The sequence below is a fragment of the Chrysemys picta genome, chromosome 1, assembly GCF_011386835.1.
Source record: "Chrysemys picta bellii isolate R12L10 chromosome 1, ASM1138683v2, whole genome shotgun sequence".
In the NCBI taxonomy this organism is placed as follows: Eukaryota; Metazoa; Chordata; order Testudines; family Emydidae; genus Chrysemys; species Chrysemys picta.
The window spans coordinates 207,543,986-207,566,874 of NC_088791.1; the positions used below are offsets into that span (position 1 = coordinate 207,543,986).

The following is a 22,889-nucleotide window of genomic DNA, read 5'->3' on the forward strand; positions in this document are numbered from 1 at the left end:
ATGTTTTCATGTATGCATTAGAAACTAGTGTTATGAAAAATACAGAACATTTACTTCTTTCCATCCCAATCTGCAACTCCTGTCAAATTTCCAAGCAGAGACAGATGTGGGATGAGCTTTGCCAGTGGGCATAAAGCTTCTCTGCATGTGGACTTTTAGTATTGTTTTATTATCTGATGGCTAAAGAGCATTTTGCTGGATCCAATGCCAATGAAAATAGAGAAATGCAAAGCAGAAAATATCTAGTCTCCATGCTGATCAATATACTGATCAATCCTTGAAGGTAAGTGTATGGTAATCATTGGGGCCATAATAAATTATTTAATGGATTATACAATGTCTCAATGAATTTAATTATCCATGTATTTATACCATTAAAATTAGCAACTGAATGTGTTTCTAATCAGCTGTTTTCTGAATAAGATTAAACTGTTACTTCGGTCATGGTGAAGTGTGTAATTCTTTTCTTTGAAATTATTACAAGAATTGTTCAGCCATTTGCTCAATAATATTTTACTGCTTCTGGGGGAGAAAGTGTTCAAAATAGCTCAGTATGTTCCAAGTGAATTAATATAATGTTAATTTTTCATGTCACAGGCTTTGCAAAGCTCTCTACATGAGCAACAAAATGGCCTAAACTATCTTAGCACAACTGTGGAAGAAATGTCCAGGAAAGCCCCTGCAGAGCTCAGCCAGAAATATCGATCTGAAATTGAGGGGATCCTTAGCCGCTGGAAGAAGTTATCAGCTCAGCTGGTAGACCGTTGCCAAAAACATGAGGACCTGATGACTAAGCTCCAGCAGTTTCAGGTTATTAGGGGTTATCCCTCTTTCTCACACACATACACACCCATCCATCTTCTGGTGTCCAGTGACATAACAATGTTTATATATGTGTGCATTTTTATATATTTCTGCAAAAGTTATTTCTTGAAGTAAAACAAGATAAAAGGGAGGAGTCTCAAGTCAATCCATGTGTGAGATTCTTGTATTGCAATGGGTATTTGAATCAGAATAAAGGCACTTTAAAAATTCTAAACCTTTGGCAGGTACTAAGGTGTTGATTGACTGATGCAATGATGATCCATTTGATAGATTGTTATAAGAGTGAAATCCTCACCCCACTAAAATCAATGGAAGCTTTGGTATTGACTTCAATGAGTCCAGGATTTCACCCAGAATTCTTACCGTTTGCCTGTTTTCGCTTGTGTTGAAAACAATGACAAAACTCCTATTGATTTCAGTGAGAATAAAGTCAGGCCCCCATCACTGTAATCCTTCTAACACTTTCCATGCAACTCTAACCATCTTGATTTCAATGGATTACTTTTGTTGTCATTATCACTGTTACTTCTATTGTGGTAGAAACTACGAGAGGTCACTAATCAAAGATCAGGATCCCATTGTACTACACACATAGGTAAAATTATTTATATACAAATGTGCAGGAGTAGAGCCCTAGATTGTTTTCTTCATGGCAGAGATCTTATGTAGACACTAGTTGACAAGTCATGTTGGTGCTCACCAAATGAACAACAAGATTGGGGGAAACCTGGACAAACAAATATTGTAACATGTCATTCATGTCTCAATTTTTAATATATTTCGGTTCCATTTGTATATAATCCTAAAGCACAATTTTCAAATTGATTCTGATTAACCAGGCACCAAAATTCTGAAAGTATTCTGCAGAAAGTATCTTTACAGTTTTATTCTATCCTCCTTCCATGTAAACGATCACTTAAGTACTCATAAAGGACAAGGGAATGAAAGTAACCCTGAAGCCTTTTTCAAGGTTGACCAGCACAATGTGAGTTGTTACATACAGTGCTCCATTTACAATATATGAATATTTCAGTCCCTGTCCTTGGTTTGTTTCAAGTAGAATTTGATTGTTGCTTTTGTGTTATGGATTATAGCAAAATAGGATTTTTTGAGTGAGTTGAGACCACAGTTTCCTATTTAATCCAATACGATCCAATCATATGATCAAGAATAAATGTTCCATTAGCAGGGTCATGGTTGGTCTTGTATCCCTGTTTCTGCAAAGAAAAACCCAGTAGCAAAATAACAAAACATTCATTCATCTGATTCTCTTTGACCATACGGGAGTTTTGACCACAAAAAAAATTATCATCATTAGGTAATGAACAATTTAAGAACTAGTCTTCTCCAGAAGACCCCAACAATCCTAAATTTGGTTTAATTGGTAGCACTTGGATTCTGAAAATAATGAATTTGGCTGTCATAGCAAGACTTGGGTTTGTGTTCATTGCTAATATAATGAAATATTGGGAAGTACGCTGTTTCAGGTACTATCCTTTCCTTAATAAATTTAAATTGGCTTTTTATTCACAACTGCTGGGTTTCTGGGTAGAAGTTTAGGAAGATACCATTGCCATTTTCAAAAAGACAAACCTCGATTTCTTAAATAGCACTTCATCTCTCAGTAAAACACTTAGTTTTTGGCAATATAATGTGCATGATTTCTGAGCGTGGATCACTGCACAACAAGTGTACAATTCATATAAAATTCATTGCTTGTATATCCCTCTAGTATACTTTGAGTGTTTAGTTAGCTTTGATAACGTCTTAGCTATTGCTTCCTAATAGAGTGTATCTTAGAGGTATATGTTCAAATCACTACTGATAGCAGATAAAGCATATATTCATTTCAGAATGTGATCCATTTATTTGATCTTCACTGTTTTTGAAAAGTAATCACTGTATCCTGGGTTAACAAAAGGAAATCTTCAAATTGGTCCTTTTCTCTTTAATGAAAAATGTTTAATACATGCATGTTAAAATACTAAAATCTCATAATAAAATATGATTCTGGATTACTTTTACTCCTTAACAACAAAAGTACAGAAGAAATCACTTCATTCACTCTTTTGGTAATTTTGGTATTCATCACTTTTGTATCATTAATTTTTATCGATTCAATTGATTTTGCAAAGTAGCCTGGTGCTATAAAAATGACCAGCTGGTGCATTTTCTTTATGGGTTACCTGATATGTATATTTGAGCAAATTTGGAGCACAATATTATTTAAATGAGAACTGACTGCTTTAAAAATATAATCATTGAATTATTATATTGTGTATAATGCTGAATGTGCATTTTACAGATGTAGGTAAAGCAATACTTTGAAGAAAAAAGTGATACTATTTGAGTGTTAATTTAGCAGCTCACCATTTGTATAACTTGATGATGCTCCTCCTTAGCTGACACATTATCCCTTTAATAAAGGCTAACATAAGCTTCTCACTGACTCCCAAAGGCTAAGCATTAGGTTTTAGAATTAGCGTTCAAATGTGGTTGGATCAGGGGATAGGGAATCAGGATTCCTGGACTCTGTTCCTAGCTCTGGTACTGGTTGATTATGTGACATTCAGAAACCCACTTAGAGTATGTCTACACTGAAGCTAGGAGTGTGCCTCCCTTTGCAAGTAGTCAGACACATGCTAACTCTGCTTGAGCTAGAAAGCTAAAAATATTAATGTAACCAGGGGTAGCATAGATGGTGGGTTGAGCTAGCCACCTAAGTATGTACCTAGGGGGTCTGGGCCAGTTTGTACTCAGGTGGCTAGCCCAAACTGCAACCTATGCTAGCCCGGGCTACACTACTATTTTTAGTGTGCTAGCTTGAGCAGAGCTAGTGCATGTCTGTCTACTCATTCAGCGAAGCGTGCTTCCAGCTGCAGTGTAGACCTGCTCTGTATCGATCTCTGCTGCAGTTAACCTTAGAGTAAACATAGTACTACTTCCTTATTTTGTAAGGGGCAGTTTTTCTACATGGTGGCCTCTTAGTTAGTGAAATAAGATGGTAGTTTCGTATGCTTTTTTAATAATTGTGTAAAAGGAAACTTAAAGTGATGGTGAGCCGCAATTAAAGGACAATTTTAAATAGTTGGAGATATATATATATATATCACCTTAGAAGTGGTGATATATAAGTGAAAGGTGGTATTCTCATTCTTCTTCTTGCTGTTTTCAAAAGAGGAGGGAAAGGGTTTTTGTATTCTTACCATTAACAAATCAGAGAAACAAAATCCAAACTGTTTATTCCTGAAAACAAGAAATGCTGAGACTAAAATGATCAAAATGCAGGCCAAATGGGGAAAGGCAATTCCCCCCAAAAATGTATTTGCTTGTTTGCATTGCTCAAAGTGCTGTGACCTCTTCCTAATTTTAGAATTATATTGTGATGAAGTTTAGTGATAGTGCCATAGTGATAGTGCCATGATGAATTCTATTATCACCAGTCAGTGCTTGTAGCATACAATAAAATGTTGTTTTTAACAAACAGAATGACACTAAAACCCTGAAGAAATGGATGGCTGAAGTGGATGCTTTTCTGAAGGAAGAGTGGCCTGCCCTTGGTGACTCAGAAGCGCTGGAAAAACAGCTTGAACAATGTACAGTAAGTAGTCCTTGTGTACTGGATTCTTTGTGTGTATTTGGCTGGGTGAGTGCTTAGAAGAAGAATCAACCCAAACTTTCGCCTAACTAGAAATAAATTTAAAACTGAATCTCTTGGTTTTGAAGAAAATACTGAAAAAAACAGGAAGTTGAACATACAAAGGTAGTAACACAGATGCTGTAATACTGTATCCTTGTGGTATGTCCAGACTGGACAAAATAAGAAAGTTTGAAACATTGTGAGCTCCTTGGAGCAGGGGTCTCCCTTCTTAAGTATTTGAAAAAGTACCCGGCACTTGAATGAGTTCTACTGCAAATAATAATCATAATATGGTGAGCGCACACTGCCCCCAAGATATCATCTTTTTTTTCTTGTTGCCATTTTGTGGTAGTTTCTCATTTCAGGGAAGCAGGAGGCACAAAGTTGAGAGCCAGATTTGTATCTCTTAGACTGGTATTAATTCAATTCAATTCCACTGGAGTCTATGGGCCTAAATTTGTAGCAAGTGTATAAAAATAACTCCTTCAGAAGTCAAACACTTCATTAAAAAGCTGAAATTCTCATTGTTGTCCAAACTTTTCTTCTCCTCACCATCTCCATCATGTGAGAAGCTTTGCTGTCCTTCGTGGCATTCTTAGTGATCTTTGATTAAATGTTCAGACTCAGACCAAATCTTGTCACTTCTCAGTTTATAACAGTTCTGCAATCTGTTCCTTCCTCTTCCATTTCTATTCTTCACTCCCACTTCCAAAGCCTTTGTTCATACCATGATCCCTTCTCAAGTCTCCCTTCTTTAAGCATCCAATATTCAGCAGCTGAAATTACCTTTTTCCTCTTCTGTTATGACGGTGTCACCCCCCTTTGATGTCTCTTTTTTGGCTTTTTGTCTCTTTCTGCATAAAGTTCAATCTGCTCATTCTGGCATTTAAGTTTCTGCCTGAGTCTCCTGTCATGCTCAACTCACTACCTTTGCTCTAACCTTTTCCCTCCCTTTCCTTCCTTCTACTTTTGCCTTCATGCCTGTTTTCACATTGCTCCCTTCACTTGGCTCACTGCCCTTCTTAAAAGGATGAAACATCCTTGTTTTCTTTCTTCAAATGCCTCTTCAAAACCTATTTCCTCTCCCTTGTTGCCACTAGGGACTTTCTTTCCTATGCAGTCTATTCCTCACTTATCTTACCAGAGCCTGTAATTAAAAATGATCAGAATGTATATGATTTGATTCCTGTACATGACTCAGTTTTTGTTTGTTTTAAACATAATCCCCTCTTTCACTTTACTTTTGTTGTACTTGTGCTTTGTTCAATTTAGATTGTACAGTTTTGGGGAGCAGGCTCTGATACCAGACACCTCTGTGTTCTTGGGGAACCAGGGTGCAGTATCCAGCCTGACTCATGAAAGACGCCCCCTCCCCCACTCCCCCGCCAGCCTCTGCTTAAACCAAAACCCATCAGAGGAAGAAAACTTGCAGAAAGCAGTGAAGGGCGTTGGGAGACACACCTAGACCCCTCCTGACAAGGGTGACAAGATTAAGACTTCTCCATTAGCATACAGAATGGAGAGCAGAGACAACTCCCCTAGCCTCGTCTGCATGAAAGATGGGACAGGAAGACATCTCAATTTACATACAGAATGGAGAACAGAGAATTCTGGGACCAGAAAAAGCAGGGAAGCACTGCATCATGGGAATCTTTGCTCCAGATGCTAATGAACCTGTGTCTGCACACACCCAGCTCAGCAATTATCAGACCAATTCTAGTAATGAATCCTTAATTGATATCCAAATTCTGAAGCAGCCTAGTTGCATTGTGAGCTCCCTGGAAGAAAACACCCCCCCATAGCCAAGAGTGATCAGCTCCTATTGTCTAAAGAAAACCCTTGAGTCATCAGTTTACCTATAAACAAATCTAGTGTTCTCCCTTGAACCATTGTATTTTCTCTACAAAAATCCCTACTCACCCTCTAGTCAGGGTTCTGATGCTTAGATCCAAACTATGCATCTGTTCCACTGGAACTCCATCTTCTTCTGACTGATCATGCTGGGGGCTCTGCCTGTCTCCAGCATTCAGGACCCTCCGCTACCACCATCACCTGGGAACCCCGACCAGTTCAAGCCTCATGGAGTGGGTGAGAATCCCCCCCCCCCTTCTCTCTGTTTTCCTTTCTATCTTTGGTATTAACCTTTAATAATGTATGTTATGTTGGTTTAGCTCTCCTTGTGTAGTTATCATTAGTATTCAATAAATAACTTTTATGGTTAAGTTGGTTGCTTCTCTCTCTCTTACTGAACTTTACTCTTTTGTGTTTTTAGCTTCCCCCATTCACTCTACAGCAATGCTTCTTTTACTTAAGCTAAAGATCCCTGCAGCGCCCAAAATACTGTGGGATTTGCTCATCAAGTAGGTTACTGAGTCCAGAGACATATAAGGGGTCAACTTGACAGTGCTGATTGACCCGGTCTGCTCAGACTTGCTCTGTTAACGTATGTGTGGGTGTGGGTGTGTTCATCCGGTTCTGGGGTGGGAGTAACCCAGCCCTAGGGACCCTAGGTCCTGCAGGATAGCTCCATTGGGAGGGGACTTGCAGAAGGGAGAAGTAGAGCTCCATATGAAAACACAAGTGACACAAGCAGTACATTGACAGGATTACAGAACCCCCTTCCCCAGAGGAGTAACCCGAATAAATGAGCATACCCCAAAGTAATGGGCACATCTGGTAACAGCTGTGTATTGAGGCCTGCTCTGCTTCATGCAGAAACAGATAGGGATGGAAAAAGTAACTTTATGCCACCTTATGGTATGCCACTACAAATCCTAGCAGGTGACAATACAAAACTTCCATTGACTTCAGTGAAATCTGAATTAGAGCTGGTTAGAGGCTGAGCTAGTCTCTTGTGCAAATTTCAACAGCCTTGGGCTGATCTAATTTGCATCCAAATGAATATACCGCCATGGGCAGATCCAGCAGCTGGGAATTGCCAGAGCAAAGCATCACACAAGCCTCCCCACAAGGATGTAAGATGGGTAGCATACAGGGAGATAATTCCTGTGATAGTCAAGGAAGATGGCTTTACAAACCATTTGTAGCACCAGAGTGGTGCAAAGGGGCCAAATCATACTGAAGAATTGAGCCCCATGCCTCTTAAATATTATGCCATATTATAATTCTGTATAAATGTTATTAATTCTCTTTTTTATCTTGCATAGAAAAGCTAATCATTTAAACTCATTTTAAGACTGTTCATCCTTCTACTCTGTATTTTGCATAATATTGTCTGTTAATTGTGGTCATTTCAACAGAGATCTGGACCAAATACACACATAGTAGCAGAATATTTTATGCTCTTACTTTATTGGACAGTTTTATAGAAATGGCATATCTGTAACAGCATCTGCATGTGTTATTTTCATAAACCTTCTACTATTCCTTTAGGCCTTAGTAAATGATATCCAGACAATCCAGCCCAGTTTGAACAGTATTAATGAGGTTGGGAAGAAAATGAAGAATGAAGCAGAGCCAGAATTTGCTTCCAGAATACAGACAGAACTAAAAGAACTCAATGCGCAATGGGAACACATTTGCCAACAGGTACTGAGTCTCTTGCTGTGACTGGTTCTCTTTTAATTAACTTTCAGATTTCTCATTGGCATAATTCCTCCCCCTCTGTGCATAGCCAGTCAATGTGAGAAAGAATCTAGACATTTTTGGTTCAAACTAATTAACCTTCCATTATACAAAGTTTATCTAGCATGTAGAAATATGTGCAAAGTAGATATCTTAAACTATGCAGTTTAGTCTAGCTGTACATTTTATTGCTGATGTAAAATTAGCTCTTTACAATATAGACTTTTTTGCAAAAAGATTTCCATCTGTCGACATATAAACTTCTGCACTGAGTAAGTTTTTATTAAAACCGTTCTTTTGCTTCTGATATTTTATTATACTGACTACTAATTCTCAAGATCAAGTCCTTCTAGTTTTCAGAATTCAGTAACTTAGAATTATAACTGATATCTACCCGTCCATTTAAATTAGTGTGTCACAAGGGCCCACAAATGTAAAGGACAGGTGGTATGCAATATTGACCTGAAAGGATAAGTGTTTTATTTTGACTATGTTCATGGTGAACCAGTGGTATTTACCCATAAAGAAAACACATCAAACAGCTAGCAGTCATCAGTGTAAAGTTACCACTTTGTATAATATGACTGCTAATGGCATTACAAAGTATAGATAATCCTTTACAGAGTATAGTATTGTATAATAGGTATTCTACTAATTTTTCACTTGTTTTAGCTTTAGTCCAGTTAAATCTGGGTTATTTTAAGCTATTTTTGTTTGTGTACACTTAAAACAAGTCCCCATGTTTACATATTGAAACTGTTGATGACCTCAAGAGGGTATGAAGTTTTCTAACCTTTCTTAAAACACAGAAATACAATGATTGTTTTGTACTTTTTTGTTAATATTAAAATTGGCAATTTTTAAAAAGAGATCTCTATATTTAGTTCATTATAAATCATTCTATTTGGATAGACCAATCAGGATCCATTCCCGCAAATTGAATAAAGCACTCTCTCTTTGCTCTGGATTGTCTTATATAAAGAAAACTGAAGAAAAATATTAAAGATCCATTCTTCTTTAAAGAATTTTAATGAATCCACTTCAGCATCTCTTGGCAGATCATTGCTTTCTTCTTACTTAAAGTGGCAGAACTGTTCAGCTTTACAGATCCCACGCCCTGATAACATATCTCTCTCACTCTCAAGCTGCTTTTATATTAAAAAAAAAGAATTTGAAAAATAATGCGACTATAGTGAGCAACCAGCCCACGATTGTTTTTCAGTGTTATGCATTCTGAATGGTGACTGAAAACTCTACAGATTTCCATACATACACTTTTAATGGTAGTTAAAATTAACACAAACCAAAGTACCTCAGGTTTTAAAATTAGATTCTGGCCCAGTATTGCCACTTGTCATACGTTACTTACCCATGCTGCTGAGAGTGAACCATACAATGCCTTTTCATCACCTCTGTCACTGGACACTTCTTGCCTTTTATGCTGAGAACAAACAAACAAACACAAAATTTCTGGTGAATTTGATGTCTTTGACATAAAAAGCAAACCTTCAACTTGAGGAACTGAGTGTCCATGTTCTACTTACTCTTAGCCATATTTAAACAAGAAAGTAAGGAATGTTACACAACAGATTTAAACTTGAGGTATATTTCACTAAACACTCTGTTGACAAACCGTACTACCATTATCCTCTATAGAGCCAACAGTTTAAAGGTTTCCATTGCATGGATAAATATCTGAGGCAGATTAACAAAATAATACGTTGCCTTGTCTGTTTAGAGATTTTTCAGCAGAAAATCTTAAAATGCTTTACAAAAAGTGGGAAAATATGTTTATCCCCATTTTATAGAGGGAGAAATTGAGGCATGGATTGTGTAAGTGACTTTGCTGTTGCAGAATGGTTTAATTACATCTGTCGGGTTAACAAGTTTGTGAAAATTACTGCTGTTGTAGTATGCTTCTTGGAAATCTGGAAAGCACTTTCTTGGCCCAGTTCCACAATCCTTTCTCAAAGAGGTCCCTTTCACTAACCTGCCTTGGAGCGTTTAGTTGTTTATTTTTATTGTGCAGTATTGATGTATAGAGAACTTGTTTTAAAGATCTGCTTTCTTTAATATCTCATGTACTGCTTGGTTACAGAAATTCTAGTTAAAATTCTGCAGGGGGAAAACGCCTCTAAGTTCTTGATGATAAAACTTGTGGGTGATTTGGGTTTTTTATTTTATTTTTTTATGCCTTGCATGATATTCTTGATGTAGTATTTCTATCTAATATGCTGATGATGATCAAAGTATACATTGCCAGTGGGCATTCTTAACATAGTAACTTCAATGCTAGCTATTAAATACATATAAGAAGTGCATATAAAAAGCATTTCAAACTGCAGGCATTTTTTAAAAAATGTGAGGAAAATCTGCTAAGATTACTACATATGCACGCAGTGTGACCTACACCTTTGCAGATAAGGGAGAATTGCCAGAGGGCAATCATGTACTCTTTTATAAATCTTATTTGGCCACTTGAAATGTTATCTGTTATGGGGCTGCTGCTAAACAAGATGCAACTTTGTGCGCCTTGTGACTCAAAATAGGTACTTGTTAGGCTTCAACTTTTAAAAAAAAATCAATATTTATTTGATTAATTGTTAGCATCTGTAGTTTTTGCTTTTTACAATGATGATGAGCTTTATTTTTGTGCAGTAGAAGCTTATATCAAATACCATTTCATGCTTCTTTCTTAAAGGCCTATGCTAAGAAGGCAGCACTAAAAGGTGGTTTGGATAAGACTGTTAGTCTTCGAAAGGATTTGTCAGAGATGCATGAATGGATAACACAAGCTGAAGAAGAATACCTGGAGAGGGATTTTGAGTATAAAACACCAGATGAATTACAGAAAGCGGTTGAGGAACTGAAGGTAAAAGGCAGACTGACTGGTTTAATTTATGTCTGAAACTCTTCTTTGAAGCCATCGCTGCACACAATCTGTTTGCTCATTTAAAAGAGTTGCTTTTTATATCTAGTTGGAAAATCTGAAATTTGAAGTGATAGGTGGCTTAAAGTAATTTGTTTCAATTTAGAGTCTGTTGAAAGATATTTAAATCTTCACAGTACTCTGTTGCTACAGGGTTTGGGGATTTTTTTTTCCCCCATTGCTTTATTGGATTTTGGATTCTTTGCAATCTGAGCATTAATTTAATTAAGCAATAATTTCCAAAGAATCAGTTGTTAGCAGTAGTTAACCACTAGATAATTACTTGATAAATCAGGGTAAAATCGGTTTGATTGTTTAACTATTACATTAAGCAGAGAGAGACTATAATTTAGGACTTGAATTCAGGTGTTGTGCATTTATGATTTATTTATGATTTATTAGTGTATACTCTAGATCAACTGCAAGACATGGGCTTGATGCAGGAATTTATGGTGTGGGTTATGCAGGAGATGATTGTAATAGTCACTCTGGCCTTAAAAAAAAATCTCTTTGTTAGGCAGAGGGTTTTATGGAAGTTTGGAAGCATGTACCCCTGCAGCTGAAGAGTTTTTCTTTATCAGCTGATAGAAAAGAAATCATGTAAATTCCTAAAGAAATCAAAATGGGACAACAGTGATTTGCCATGAATGAAATGTAACCCCATATTAAGAGTCAGCATATGCTATTGGGATATAATTAATATGCGGAAATATCTATATCACAATAGCTCATGGCCCTTTTACATTACACTATCCATTGAAACAGGCATAGTAAGACAAATTATGTAAATTTCCCAGTGAAATGCAGAGAGAATTTTTGGCCTAGCACAATACTTCATAAATATAAGAGAATAAAATCCCATTACTGAAGTCTGCACATACAAAACATGCAATTTTTGACGAGATATAAACAGACTTAAATAATTGCCCTTCCCTCCCTTACTTTGATCATATCTTGAATACAAATTCTAACTAACAAGACATATATTAAAACCTCCACTACCATTCTTGTCTGATACTTGTACTTACCCGGACAGTACTTTTACATTACTGGGCAAAAAGATAATTCTCAGCCTAACATGGCTCAAAGGAGAGGCAGGTAGGAAGGAAGGGCATATTCCCATCTGCCATATCCATTGGCACATGGAGAGGGCCCAGAGATTTGGGGAAAGCATTCAAAACCTCCTGAAAGGATGTTGTAGCAGATACATTCCTCCTTTTGTGCTGAGAAGCTCCAGGAGGAATTCCTCTTGAACCTCCCACTGGGGTGGTGCAGAGCTACACTACTCCAACGGGGTACAACTGAGCCCATAGGTCCCAGTCCTGAAAAGAATTATGCAGGTGTTTAACTTTAAACATGTGAGTAGTTTCAAGACTCCACTGGGAGTTATGTGCTTACCATTAAGCACATGTCTAAGTCTTTGCAGGATCAGTGCCTCAATCTGTAAACATTTTGGGGCAGGGAACTGTTGTCTTGCATATCTGTAAAGGACCCGGCACATTAATGATATAATATATATAAACATTACCTTATTATTTTTAGCAATGGCACAGTAATGTCTAAAAGTACCAGTCACAATCAGGACCCCATCTGCTGGGTGTTTCACAAGCCCCTAAGGAGAGACACCTTACCTGCACTGAGGATCTTGAATTTAATTAAAGTAACTCCTAACTAATGAGAGTAACAAACAGTAGGAGGGAAAGAGAGCACAGATGAGGGTGACAGTAATTAGTTGTGATTACATAGGCTAACAATGAGGGCTTGGTGGTTAAATATGGTTTAATTATTTTTAAAATTCCCTATTAAACTGTGGTCCTCTGTGATTGCCTAACATTTGCATTTCTTTCACCTTTCTAACTGGAATCGCTGCTCACTTCTTACTGCATCTTCTTCCAAGACCAAGCCATGTTCACACCTCAAGCCTTCCATGCTCCACTGTTACCCCAGACAGTGCTATTGCATGAGGGAGGGATTCTCTCCCTAAATCCTCAGCTCATTCTGGAGATGAGTGGGATGATCCAAAGAATGCTCACGCTGAAGCTCAAATTTGAAATACAGCTGTGACTGGGGTCCTAGACAGAGATTTGATTTTTTTTTTAATCCCAATTGACTGTGCACTGTTAAAGATGGTTGATTTAATTTATTTGGAAGTAACACAAAAGATGTTTTAATCTGTAATGTGAAGTATTGCAGCATTGATGCCTGAAGCATTTTCTCAGCAAGTATATTATTGAAATTTTGTTTTGTTTTGTTTTCTTACTACTCCAAAAGATTCAGTAGTTCTATATTGTGTAACACATTTCTTTGTTATTCATGATAAACGTGTACGTTGCCTCCAAAATGAAAACAAGATGAATACATTTTCATTGCACTATCAAAGATGATATCAGCGTGGTTGGGCATTACTTCCTTGATTCTTCTTTCTTTCAACCTAAGTAGAATCTTGATGCAATTATTTGAACTCTGCTTTCTTCTCCACAAGTCAGGACCAAAGTCATGACCATCATTTACTTCTATTTTACAGAGAGCAAAAGAGGAGGCCACACAGAAAGAGGTGAAGGTGAAGCTACTCACAGACTCTGTGAATAATTTTATAGCAAGAGCTCCACCTGCAGCTCACGAAGCCTTAGAAAAGGAACTTGACATATTAATTACAAACTACCAGCGGCTCTGCAGCAGGCTAAATGGAAAGTGCAAAACTCTGGAGGTCAGCTATTTTGTTGGTCTTTAATATTACAACTACTCAAACTGCAAAAATAAGATAGACACTAGCAGATGGATTAGCAGATAATAAACTCTTATCTTTGTCCTCTTTACTACTGTCATGCTAAATAAACTGTGCTCATATTAAGTTGATGTAAATGTAGTTCACAACCACAGAATCCAAATAGTTATCCTGATGGAGCACAGTTATATATTCAGCAACATCTGGCTAAACATGTGGAGAAGCAGCTATGATTTTTTTAAACTTTTGATTTTCTATCTAAATGGACATTTTTTTCACCAGGAGGTATGGTCATGTTGGCGTGAGTTATTGTCCTACTTGGATGCAGAAGATAAATGGTTGAATGAGATGGAGCTGAAACTCAGGGCAACTGAAAATATCCAAGGAGGTGCAGAAGAGATCTCAGAGGCACTAGACGTAAGTGCTGACTTAACGGATATATAATATCAAGACACATAGTGAGTTATACCAACACCATTTTGGAAAACCTTCCGTTACAGATGAAAGAAACCATGAATCTGCATAACTATTTGGGAAGATACAGACCATTTGAAAATCACAAAGTACTACTTGATTCAACAAGTCATAATTTGATTTTAATGTGTGTGCATGTTTTAGGCTAACTACCATGTAAATGGAATAGAGTAATCCCTTGTGAAAATACCGATTTCTCATGTATGTTGATGATAATAAAACATATACTCTTAGAAATCCTGGCCCCACTGAAGTCAATGGCAAAACCATCAATGATTTTAGTGGGCTCCGAATTTTATCCTTAGGGCCTGGTCCTTTCAGTCTTTATTCATTATTTATGAAGGCAATGGGCTATCTAAGAATTATGTTTCGGTTTGTCTACACGAGGATAAAAGCGCCACCGCCTGGCCATGGCTGGCTCGGGTCAGTTAACTTGAGCTCATGGGGTTTGGGTTGTGGGGTTAAAATGTGCTGTGTAAACATTTGGGCTCAGGCTGGAGCCCTAGCTTTGGGACCCTCCACCCTCACAGGATCTACATAACAATCTTTCAGCCCCGGAGCCGAAGCCCCACAACCTCAAGTCAGCTGATCTAGGCCAACTGCAGGTTTTGTATCCCCGTGTAGACATACTCTTCTTCTTCTCAGTGCATCAGAGTGCAGAATACAATTAATTAATTGAATGGTAACTTTGCACTTGGGCCCGAATCCAGTTAGGCTACGTCTACACTACGGGGGGGGGGGGAGAGAGGGGAATCGATTTCATATATGCAAATTCAGCTACAGGAATAGCATAGCTGAATTCGACGTATCTGATCCGACTTACCCCACTGTGAGGACGGCGGCAAATCAACTGCCATGGCTCCCCTGTCGACGGTGCTTACTTCTACCTGGGCTGGTGGAGTACGCGCATCGATTCGGGGATCGATTATCGCGTCCCGACGAGACGCGATAAATCGATCCCCGAGAGATCGATTTTCTCCCGCTGATCCGGGTGGGTAGTGAAGACCAGCCCTTAGAATACTTAAGCAAATGCTTAATTTTAAACACAAATCACATTTGATGGGATTAATGCAAGGAGGATGTGATAATTTTATTTATATAATTTTGATTTTCTATTTCAATAGACATTTCTTCACCAAGAGATATGGGCACGTTGGCATGAGCTATTGTCCTACATGGATGCAGAAAATAAGTCAATGGGATTATTCATGTTTAAATTTAAGCACATGGTTAAGTGCTTTGCTAGAGGCCTTAGTTGCTAAAGCATTATTTTAGTAATGCATAGTATGCAGTACTTTGTGGCATAAATATGAAATTGTTTGATACTTTGATCTGATGTCTGCACTTCAATTGTGTCTGAAATGGAGGGTTTCTTTCTTACACATTAATGAGAGATGAGTGCTCTTCAGACTTTTCTGCTGGTCTGAGAAAAAGGAGAACAAATCGTGAGTTTTATGGTTTTTTTTCTTTTCAGTCTTTGGAAAGCTTAATGCGACATCCAGAAGATAACCGCAATCAGATTCGGGAGCTGGCGCAGACTTTAACTGATGGTGGAGTCTTGGATGAGTTGATCAATGAAAAACTGGAGAAATTCAGTACTCGATGGGAAGAGCTGCAACAGGAGGTACGTATAATATATCATCCCATTTTTTCATTTTTTACCTTAAATAACTGGCACTTTAGCAGTTGACCTAATTTCCAAAAAAATAAAATTAGCTCCTAATTGTATAGGATAATTGAAAACAATAAGATACAATATTACTATGCTTCCTTGTATTGTTACTATGCAGTGCACCAGATTGTTTTACTTTAGAAACAAGGGAATTGCTTGGGTAGCCCGTACACTTCAAAATTCAGGTGTCTTCCTTTGAAAAATATCTGTGGTGAATTTAATATTAAAAAGCCCTATTCAGCACTTCTTACTCAGGCAAAACTCCCACTGGGAAGCCAACTGTTGTTTCAAAATTAAATGTCAAGTGTAATATTCTTTCACAAGTATATTTTCTGCCGAGCATGTCATAAAATGAGCACCCATGTCAATAAATAGCTTTGTAGGAAAACTTCAATAAAGAAAATATGTTTAACATGAGGAGAGTGAAATTTGTGCATCTGACACAGTTCATAATGATTCTTTTTGATGTGGAAGTTGTTCAATTTGCTTTGACTGAGACTGAACACTTATTACTAATTCTTTGGCAAAACCTACTAAATTCTTTACGCTTTTTACTGAGAAATCTGTTCAGAACACTCTCTCTCTCTCTATCTATCTATACACACACACACACACACACAGTTTTAAAATCCTTTTAGTATAAAAAATAAAATAAAAATCATGCTCTGGTGTCGCCAGGAAATATTTTAAATACTATTTCAATTGACAAAATAAGTTTCATTTTTTAAACTAAGGTCTACATGGAACATGTAGTTCAGTTTGAAGGAAAAATATATTTATGAAAGTATGGGGTATGTTTGTAACGGTACCAGAGAAATAAGCAAGTGATTAAGAAAGGTTTTCTGAAATTAAGCAGTAAGGTGAAAATCTTGTGACAGCTGCTACTGTGGTTTCTTTTCATTGTCTGACATGAGTAGAAATGTAGGATAGCTAATTCTCATTTTGAAAAGTACCAGAGTTGAGTAAATGAAGACTACAAATATTTCAGGAATAGAAGAAGTGGCCTGACTTTATTATCCAATTGGACCATCACTATTATAATGGAGACTAGATTACACTGGTTACTTTGGTGTTCTGTGAAGGTAAAATCATGGGATTATCAAAAAATATTTTTCATTGCTCTTTATTGAGTGGATCAAACTTACATTAAAGTAAAGTAAATGCAAAACTTTGGTGGGGGAAAAAATCAATGAAAATAAGTTGGATGTGGTGTAATAAGTGTGAGAGACAGCAAGAGAAAAACATGGGAAACTAGACTGCCTTTGCCATGAAAGGAAAATGAATTTTAACTTGCCAGTCTACGGTATGGATCTGTGTTTTATTTGGGAGCTAGACTCTAAGGAGACTTGAGTGATAGTAATTTGGGAGGTCATATCAAATCACCGTACTTCAAGAAACTTGTAACATGAGGGGTTTGCACATGTAGCCACTTGTGAGCCAGTGTGCTGGTGCAACAGCACCCCCTTTGGTCAGACAGAGCATTGCACAAAGTTTACTTAATCTGGCAGGATGGCCAGCCAGCTCCTTTTGCCTGAGTCTCTATGGTAGTCCCATTCAGGGCTATGAAATGGGTTAGTCTTGCTGAGGTGTGTGGGCTCTTCCCCTTATTCCTGTGGGTTTCGGTACTTGCGGGATTTGGAAAACCCTTTCGTTTTTAAACCTGAGGGATTGATAGGGGAACCCAGACTCCCCACTCTATTGGGTTACAGATCAGGGCCTTTAAACCAGGCACGGGGAATCAGTCCTCGACAACTCCTCCTGGTGTACCCATAGCTCCTTCCTACCTACCTTGGTTTCTGTCGGCTTCTCCAGCCTTTAGATCGGGTCATGTCCTCTCTGCTTGCTGGCAGGAGTTTCCATTTCCAACCTGCTTGCTACTCTGGCAGCAGCCCCACCCCTCTGCTTCTCAGCTCTTTTATTCTCCCAGCTGCTGTAAGGCTGCCAGTAAGCCTTGGCTGACAGTTCCTGCATTAATCCCTTGGCTGCCTGGCCAGCCTGAGGTACATACACACCATGACATCACCGTTAATATTAATTGGGATTATGCAAGAGTATTTAGCAGGGTGGGGAATGAACCCCTGAATATCTCATTAGATTCTTTCTCACCTCCAAGTGAGAGCTCGAATTCTGATTTGTAATGCATTTGCTCCATTGCTATAAGAGTGTGGGAGAGTAAGGGAAACTTCATTTACTCTTCCTAGTTTTTAATGGAATAATCTGAAATAGAAAGTTATTTTGCAAACAAGAAAACAGGAGAAAACCTCTTCACTAATAAACTAATATATTCTCTAATTTTTATCTTCTACTGTATCGGATTGTATCATGGGTAGCCAAACAAACCTACTTACTGAGCTACAGAATCCACCTTTCAAGTCTCAAATCAACCTGTTGTACTGAGCACTTGAAATATTGCTCCTTGAGGGTTTTCTGACCTCTGTCATAACTGACCAGTAGAGGATGAATACTCATTTCCTTTCTCAGACTTTTCGTTTTGTTTAAATCCATTGATATTGGTGCTGATGTGCAGCAGTTCCTTCAAATATAGTTTGGTCTAGATTTGTGTTTCTTTTAGTTTCCAGTCAGTATAGGAATTTGATACTGTTAGTATGCTGATAGTTATGGTTAGTACAACTTTATGGTTCATAAAATGAGCAATCAGAATTCGGGGAATTCTAAACATAAAGGTTAAACTCTCCAACTTCACTCAGGTCCCTTATGCATATAACCATAACAATGGTCGGTTCTTATTTCATTATAGCTGGAGCACATTGTGACATGTATAATTAAAGTACTTTAAGGATATGTCTATAGTGTGTAACGTTAGCGCCCTCGTGACCAAGATGGCCTCTGCTCTGCAGGCAGTTCTGGCCAAGAGATGGCGCGTGCAGGAATGCAGCAAGAAAAATCCCTTCCATCCCAGGGGCACCTGTTCCAAACCCCCCAGAGAGAACACACCCACCCACAGGAAAAGTGCAATGGATATAAGAAAGGGAAATATTTATTTCCAGAGGGATGAGAGGAGAAAAACAACAAGGGGAAATATAGGGGGAACAGTAAAACAGGATTGCATCCAAACCAAGGCCCCACAGGCCCAGTGGCAGCACAGTGTGAAAGGGCAGACACCGAGCAATGTGTCTGCACACTGAGTTCAGGAGTCCTGAGCAAAGTTCCAGTCCAGTGCCCTCCAAAGTTCCAGTCCAGTGCCCTCCAAACCCCTCCGGTGCCCTCTTCTGCCGCGCCCTGCAAAGCCACACAGAGCAACCACCTCCCCACTTAACTATCTAGCAGCCTCCCTCTTTATTCCCAATGCAGAGAGACAAGCCCCAGTACTCACAGCCCCATATAGCTCTGGGCAGCAGTAATACTGGGTCCAGCTCCAGCCTGTCCTTCTCCGGCGATTCCTCACTGGCACAGTGCTCCTCCTGGCTCCTGTCCTGGGGTGTCCCCGATCGGTTTCCTGTCCTTCCCAGACTTCAGGCAGGTTCTCTGCTGCTTCACTCTGTGAGGGCCTGCGGGCTGCAGCCCTTCTCTCTCGCTGGAGCTCCAGATCCACAACCTGCAGTTTCCCTCCTTTCTCTCACTGCTCCCCTTCCCCCCTTAGGAAAAAGATTTAAAGGGGCCATGCTCTCTAAACTCCAAAGGGGTTACAAGTGCAATAAAACACCCGCAGCTGGCCTCTGTCAGCTGACATGGGGCTTGGGCTGTGGGCTATAAAATTGCAGTGTAGACATTGGAGCCTGGAGTCTGGGCTCCAGCCCAAATGTGTACACTGTAATTTTACAGCTCCACAGCCTGAGCCCTGTGAGTTTGAGTCAGCTGACAGGGGCCAGCCGCAGATGTTATATTGCACTTACCCTAAATATTTGCATTCATATTGCATAGGTTGAATTGACTATAAAAGTTGAAAAAGTGGAAAATTAAGCCCTGGGTGTGAAAAAAAAATAATTAAAGTATCATTAATGAAAGTTGCCAAGTTTTGTTCTGCTTCAACTATTGTACTTTTTTCAAATACAATTTTCATATTTGAAAATAATATGCATATAACCATAAATGTATGTGTATGGTCAACATAATCTGCTCTGAGCAGCGGCCATTGGTAGTTAATGGATCTTCACCAAACTTATCAAGGGGGAGATGAGTAGAGGAGTCCGAATAAGAAACTGTAGGGTAACTGCCTAGGTCTTTGCTTGGAGTTGCTGGGGAAATACGTGAATGGGGATTGGTGGTGCTGGAGCTACTGGGAGATGAATGGTTGCTGGGGCTTCCTAGGTAGCAGAGAACTTCTAGTGAGTAGATGGTGCTGGGGAAAGGAAAGGGATCACTGTGAGGGAAGGTGGGGAATAGAAGGTACTTTGGGGTGGCAAGTAGATGGTAGGTGTTGGGGCAGGAGGCTTCTGGGTAATAGATGGGTGTTGGGACTGCTGGGGGCAGAAAGCAGTTGAGTGGTAGAAGGTGCCTGACTTTGTGGGATACATAGGTCTGTTTGGTTAGCAGAGGCGGGGACTGGGGAATGTGTGTTGGGGTGTGCAACTGGCTGCAAGGAGGATGGGTAGGGTGGGAGCTAGGTCTGATGTTGGACTCAGATCCAGCAGAGTGAACAGAGAGATGAGACGACTGGCTGCCTGCTCATGAAGTGCAACTGTGCCCTGTATTAGCCAAAAAGTGGAACTACCTGCATATGTCATTTTCCTTCAGCTAAGTCAGATGGACAGGAATCCAGCTGAAATCTTGGAATGCGTTACAGGGCTGCCAAATGCATGGATATCATTTAAGATACATGACACTTGGCTTCCCTGATCATGGTTTACTGTTTAGTGTTCTCTTGTTCCATGTCTCCTGATGGCATAAGAAAAGACATTGGAAAAGAATTCTTGAAGGCAATTGTATATGAGTTATCACAGTGATACTTTTTGATTATTTTTTCCCCCATGATGCTTAGAAATGTATTCACACTCAGGAATAAAGAAACTATGCAGTAAATTAAGATTGAAGCAGAGGCCTCAACGATATTGAACTTAATCCTAAAGGGTTTAACTCCCCTCAGTGACTAACCGGCACCAACAGTGGTCCAACTTCACACCAGTATGGGTAGGCATAACAAGGGGCGGCATTGGGGGAGGCTTGCGGGGGCTATAGCCACCCCAAAATTTGCCTTAACCCCTGTAGCCACCCCTTCCAGAGCTGGCAAAAGGAAAATGGCTGAACATGAGTCGCCCAGTGCCACTTCGCTCTGCGGAATCCAAAATGGGTGCCACCTGTGGTTGCTTGGTCTGGGTGTGGCTATTTATTCCATGAAGCTAATTAGGCTCCTTCTGCTCCTTTCCAAGCAGCCAGTTCTTTTCTAACAATTTCTGTTGCTGGGGAGAAAAGTTCTCTCCCATTATGAGGGACCAAGGAGAAGGGAGCATGGAGATGGCATCATCCCAACCTGCACAAGGATCCCTGCTTGTCCATCAAAGCTTTCCGCCTTCCCCCACACGTTCAGACCAAGAAGGCATTTCTGTGATAGTGAAGTTTTCTTTTCCATTTATTTTAACAAAGAACATATTTTGTGACTTGCAGTCTGTTTATATAAGAGTTTCATAATGGGAACAGCTATCTACCTGTCCTTTTTATTCTCTTCTCTGAGTTACGTAAGTTCTGTATGAATCCAAGCCTGTTCCCTGAGGATCTAGCTATATATTCTCCAGCTGCGGTATCAACAAGAGAACAAAATTGGGAGTGCTCTGAGTGTTATCAATGTAGAGAGTAGTGTCTTCAGGTTGTCTTACTGAGGGAGGGGGCGGGATACTGTTCTATCTTCATGATACTTAAACCATGAATATTAAATCAATGTCATGTGCCAATTGTAGGGCTTTGCAGATTTACTTATGAAGAGGTAGTGTGAAATTCCAGACTTCCAGAGAAGGTCTTGATCAATCTGTAGATAAAATATATGAAAAGAATGAGACTGCCATACTAATACTTTCATTTTAAGTGAAGAGGAAAAAATGTTTCATAAGTATTACAGTTGCAGTCAACTTTTAGTCTTCTCGTATTTATCTATCAAGCTTCCTCTTCCTGATTAAAACTGGAAGGTCTCACATTTAACAAACAATATCAACTCTGAAAACTGTATCTGAAGATTTAAAAAAATCATAGTAATCCAATAGCAAAGTTATTGTACTCAAGTTAGAGAGACAAGGTGGGTGAGGTAATATCTTTATTTGGACCAACTTCTGTTGGTGAGAGAGACAAGCTTTCAAGCTACACAAAGTTGCTCTTCTGGTCTGGGAAAGGTACTCAGTGTGTCACAGCTACATACAAGATTGAACAGATAATTTAGCATAAGTAGCCCATATTCTAAGGGTCCATTCACCAACCTTGTATCCCTAATATACTGGGACCTACAAGACTACAACAAAACTTTACTCAAGTTACTCAGTCATACTATTTACTTGCCCTAATAATTACCTTACCTTTTCCCCAGAACAAAATCCACTTTTTGAAATGTTTGACTAGAGAAACCAGTTTTGCATTTCTTGTTACGAAGATTCCTCAAAATTGAATTTTCCATCCTCTCTGTCAGGCGTGGCACCATACGCGTGCCTGGGGCGGCAAGCCGTGGGGGGGCAGCCTGCTGGTCACTGTGAGGGCGGCAGTCAGTCTGCCTTCAGCGGCACGCCTGCGGTAGCTCCGCCGGTCCCACGGTTTCGGCGGCAATTCGGCAGTGGGTACACCGAAGACACGGGACCAACAGACCTCCCACTGGCATGCCATCGAAAGCCGCCTGGCTGCCGTGCTTGGGGCGGCAACATACATAGAGTCGCCCCTGCTCTCAGTACCCTCAAATTGTATTTCCAGGATCATGCAATGTCCTTGCACAATAATGCATTCCAGGCACAATGTAACAAATCTGTTCAAGGTTACTGTATTTTGAACTGGCTAACATCTAAACCAGGTCTCTCTATTTATTTTATTTGAATAGTTGTGCAGGCAATGTACAATAATAATAATGAGCAAAAACTTATCAGTGAAATATTTACTCTCAGTTAATTGA

At 39.3% G+C, this 22,889-nt stretch overlaps 1 protein-coding gene across 25 annotated transcripts in view; it reads left to right on the top strand.

The window, feature by feature from the left end:
- Window positions 1-22,889, top strand: part of DMD (dystrophin) — a 2,010,563-nt gene that overhangs the window by 839,999 nt on the left and 1,147,675 nt on the right. For all 25 annotated transcript variants that reach the window (XM_065590838.1, XM_065590858.1, XM_065590878.1 and 22 more), the window contains 7 exons: window positions 598-810; window positions 4,313-4,426; window positions 7,859-8,014; window positions 10,752-10,922; window positions 13,504-13,686; window positions 13,987-14,121; window positions 15,653-15,802. In XM_065590838.1, the coding sequence (XP_065446910.1) occupies window positions 598-810; window positions 4,313-4,426; window positions 7,859-8,014; window positions 10,752-10,922; window positions 13,504-13,686; window positions 13,987-14,121; window positions 15,653-15,802 (1,122 nt within the window). The remainder of the gene's footprint in view (window positions 1-597; window positions 811-4,312; window positions 4,427-7,858; window positions 8,015-10,751; window positions 10,923-13,503; window positions 13,687-13,986; window positions 14,122-15,652; window positions 15,803-22,889) is intronic.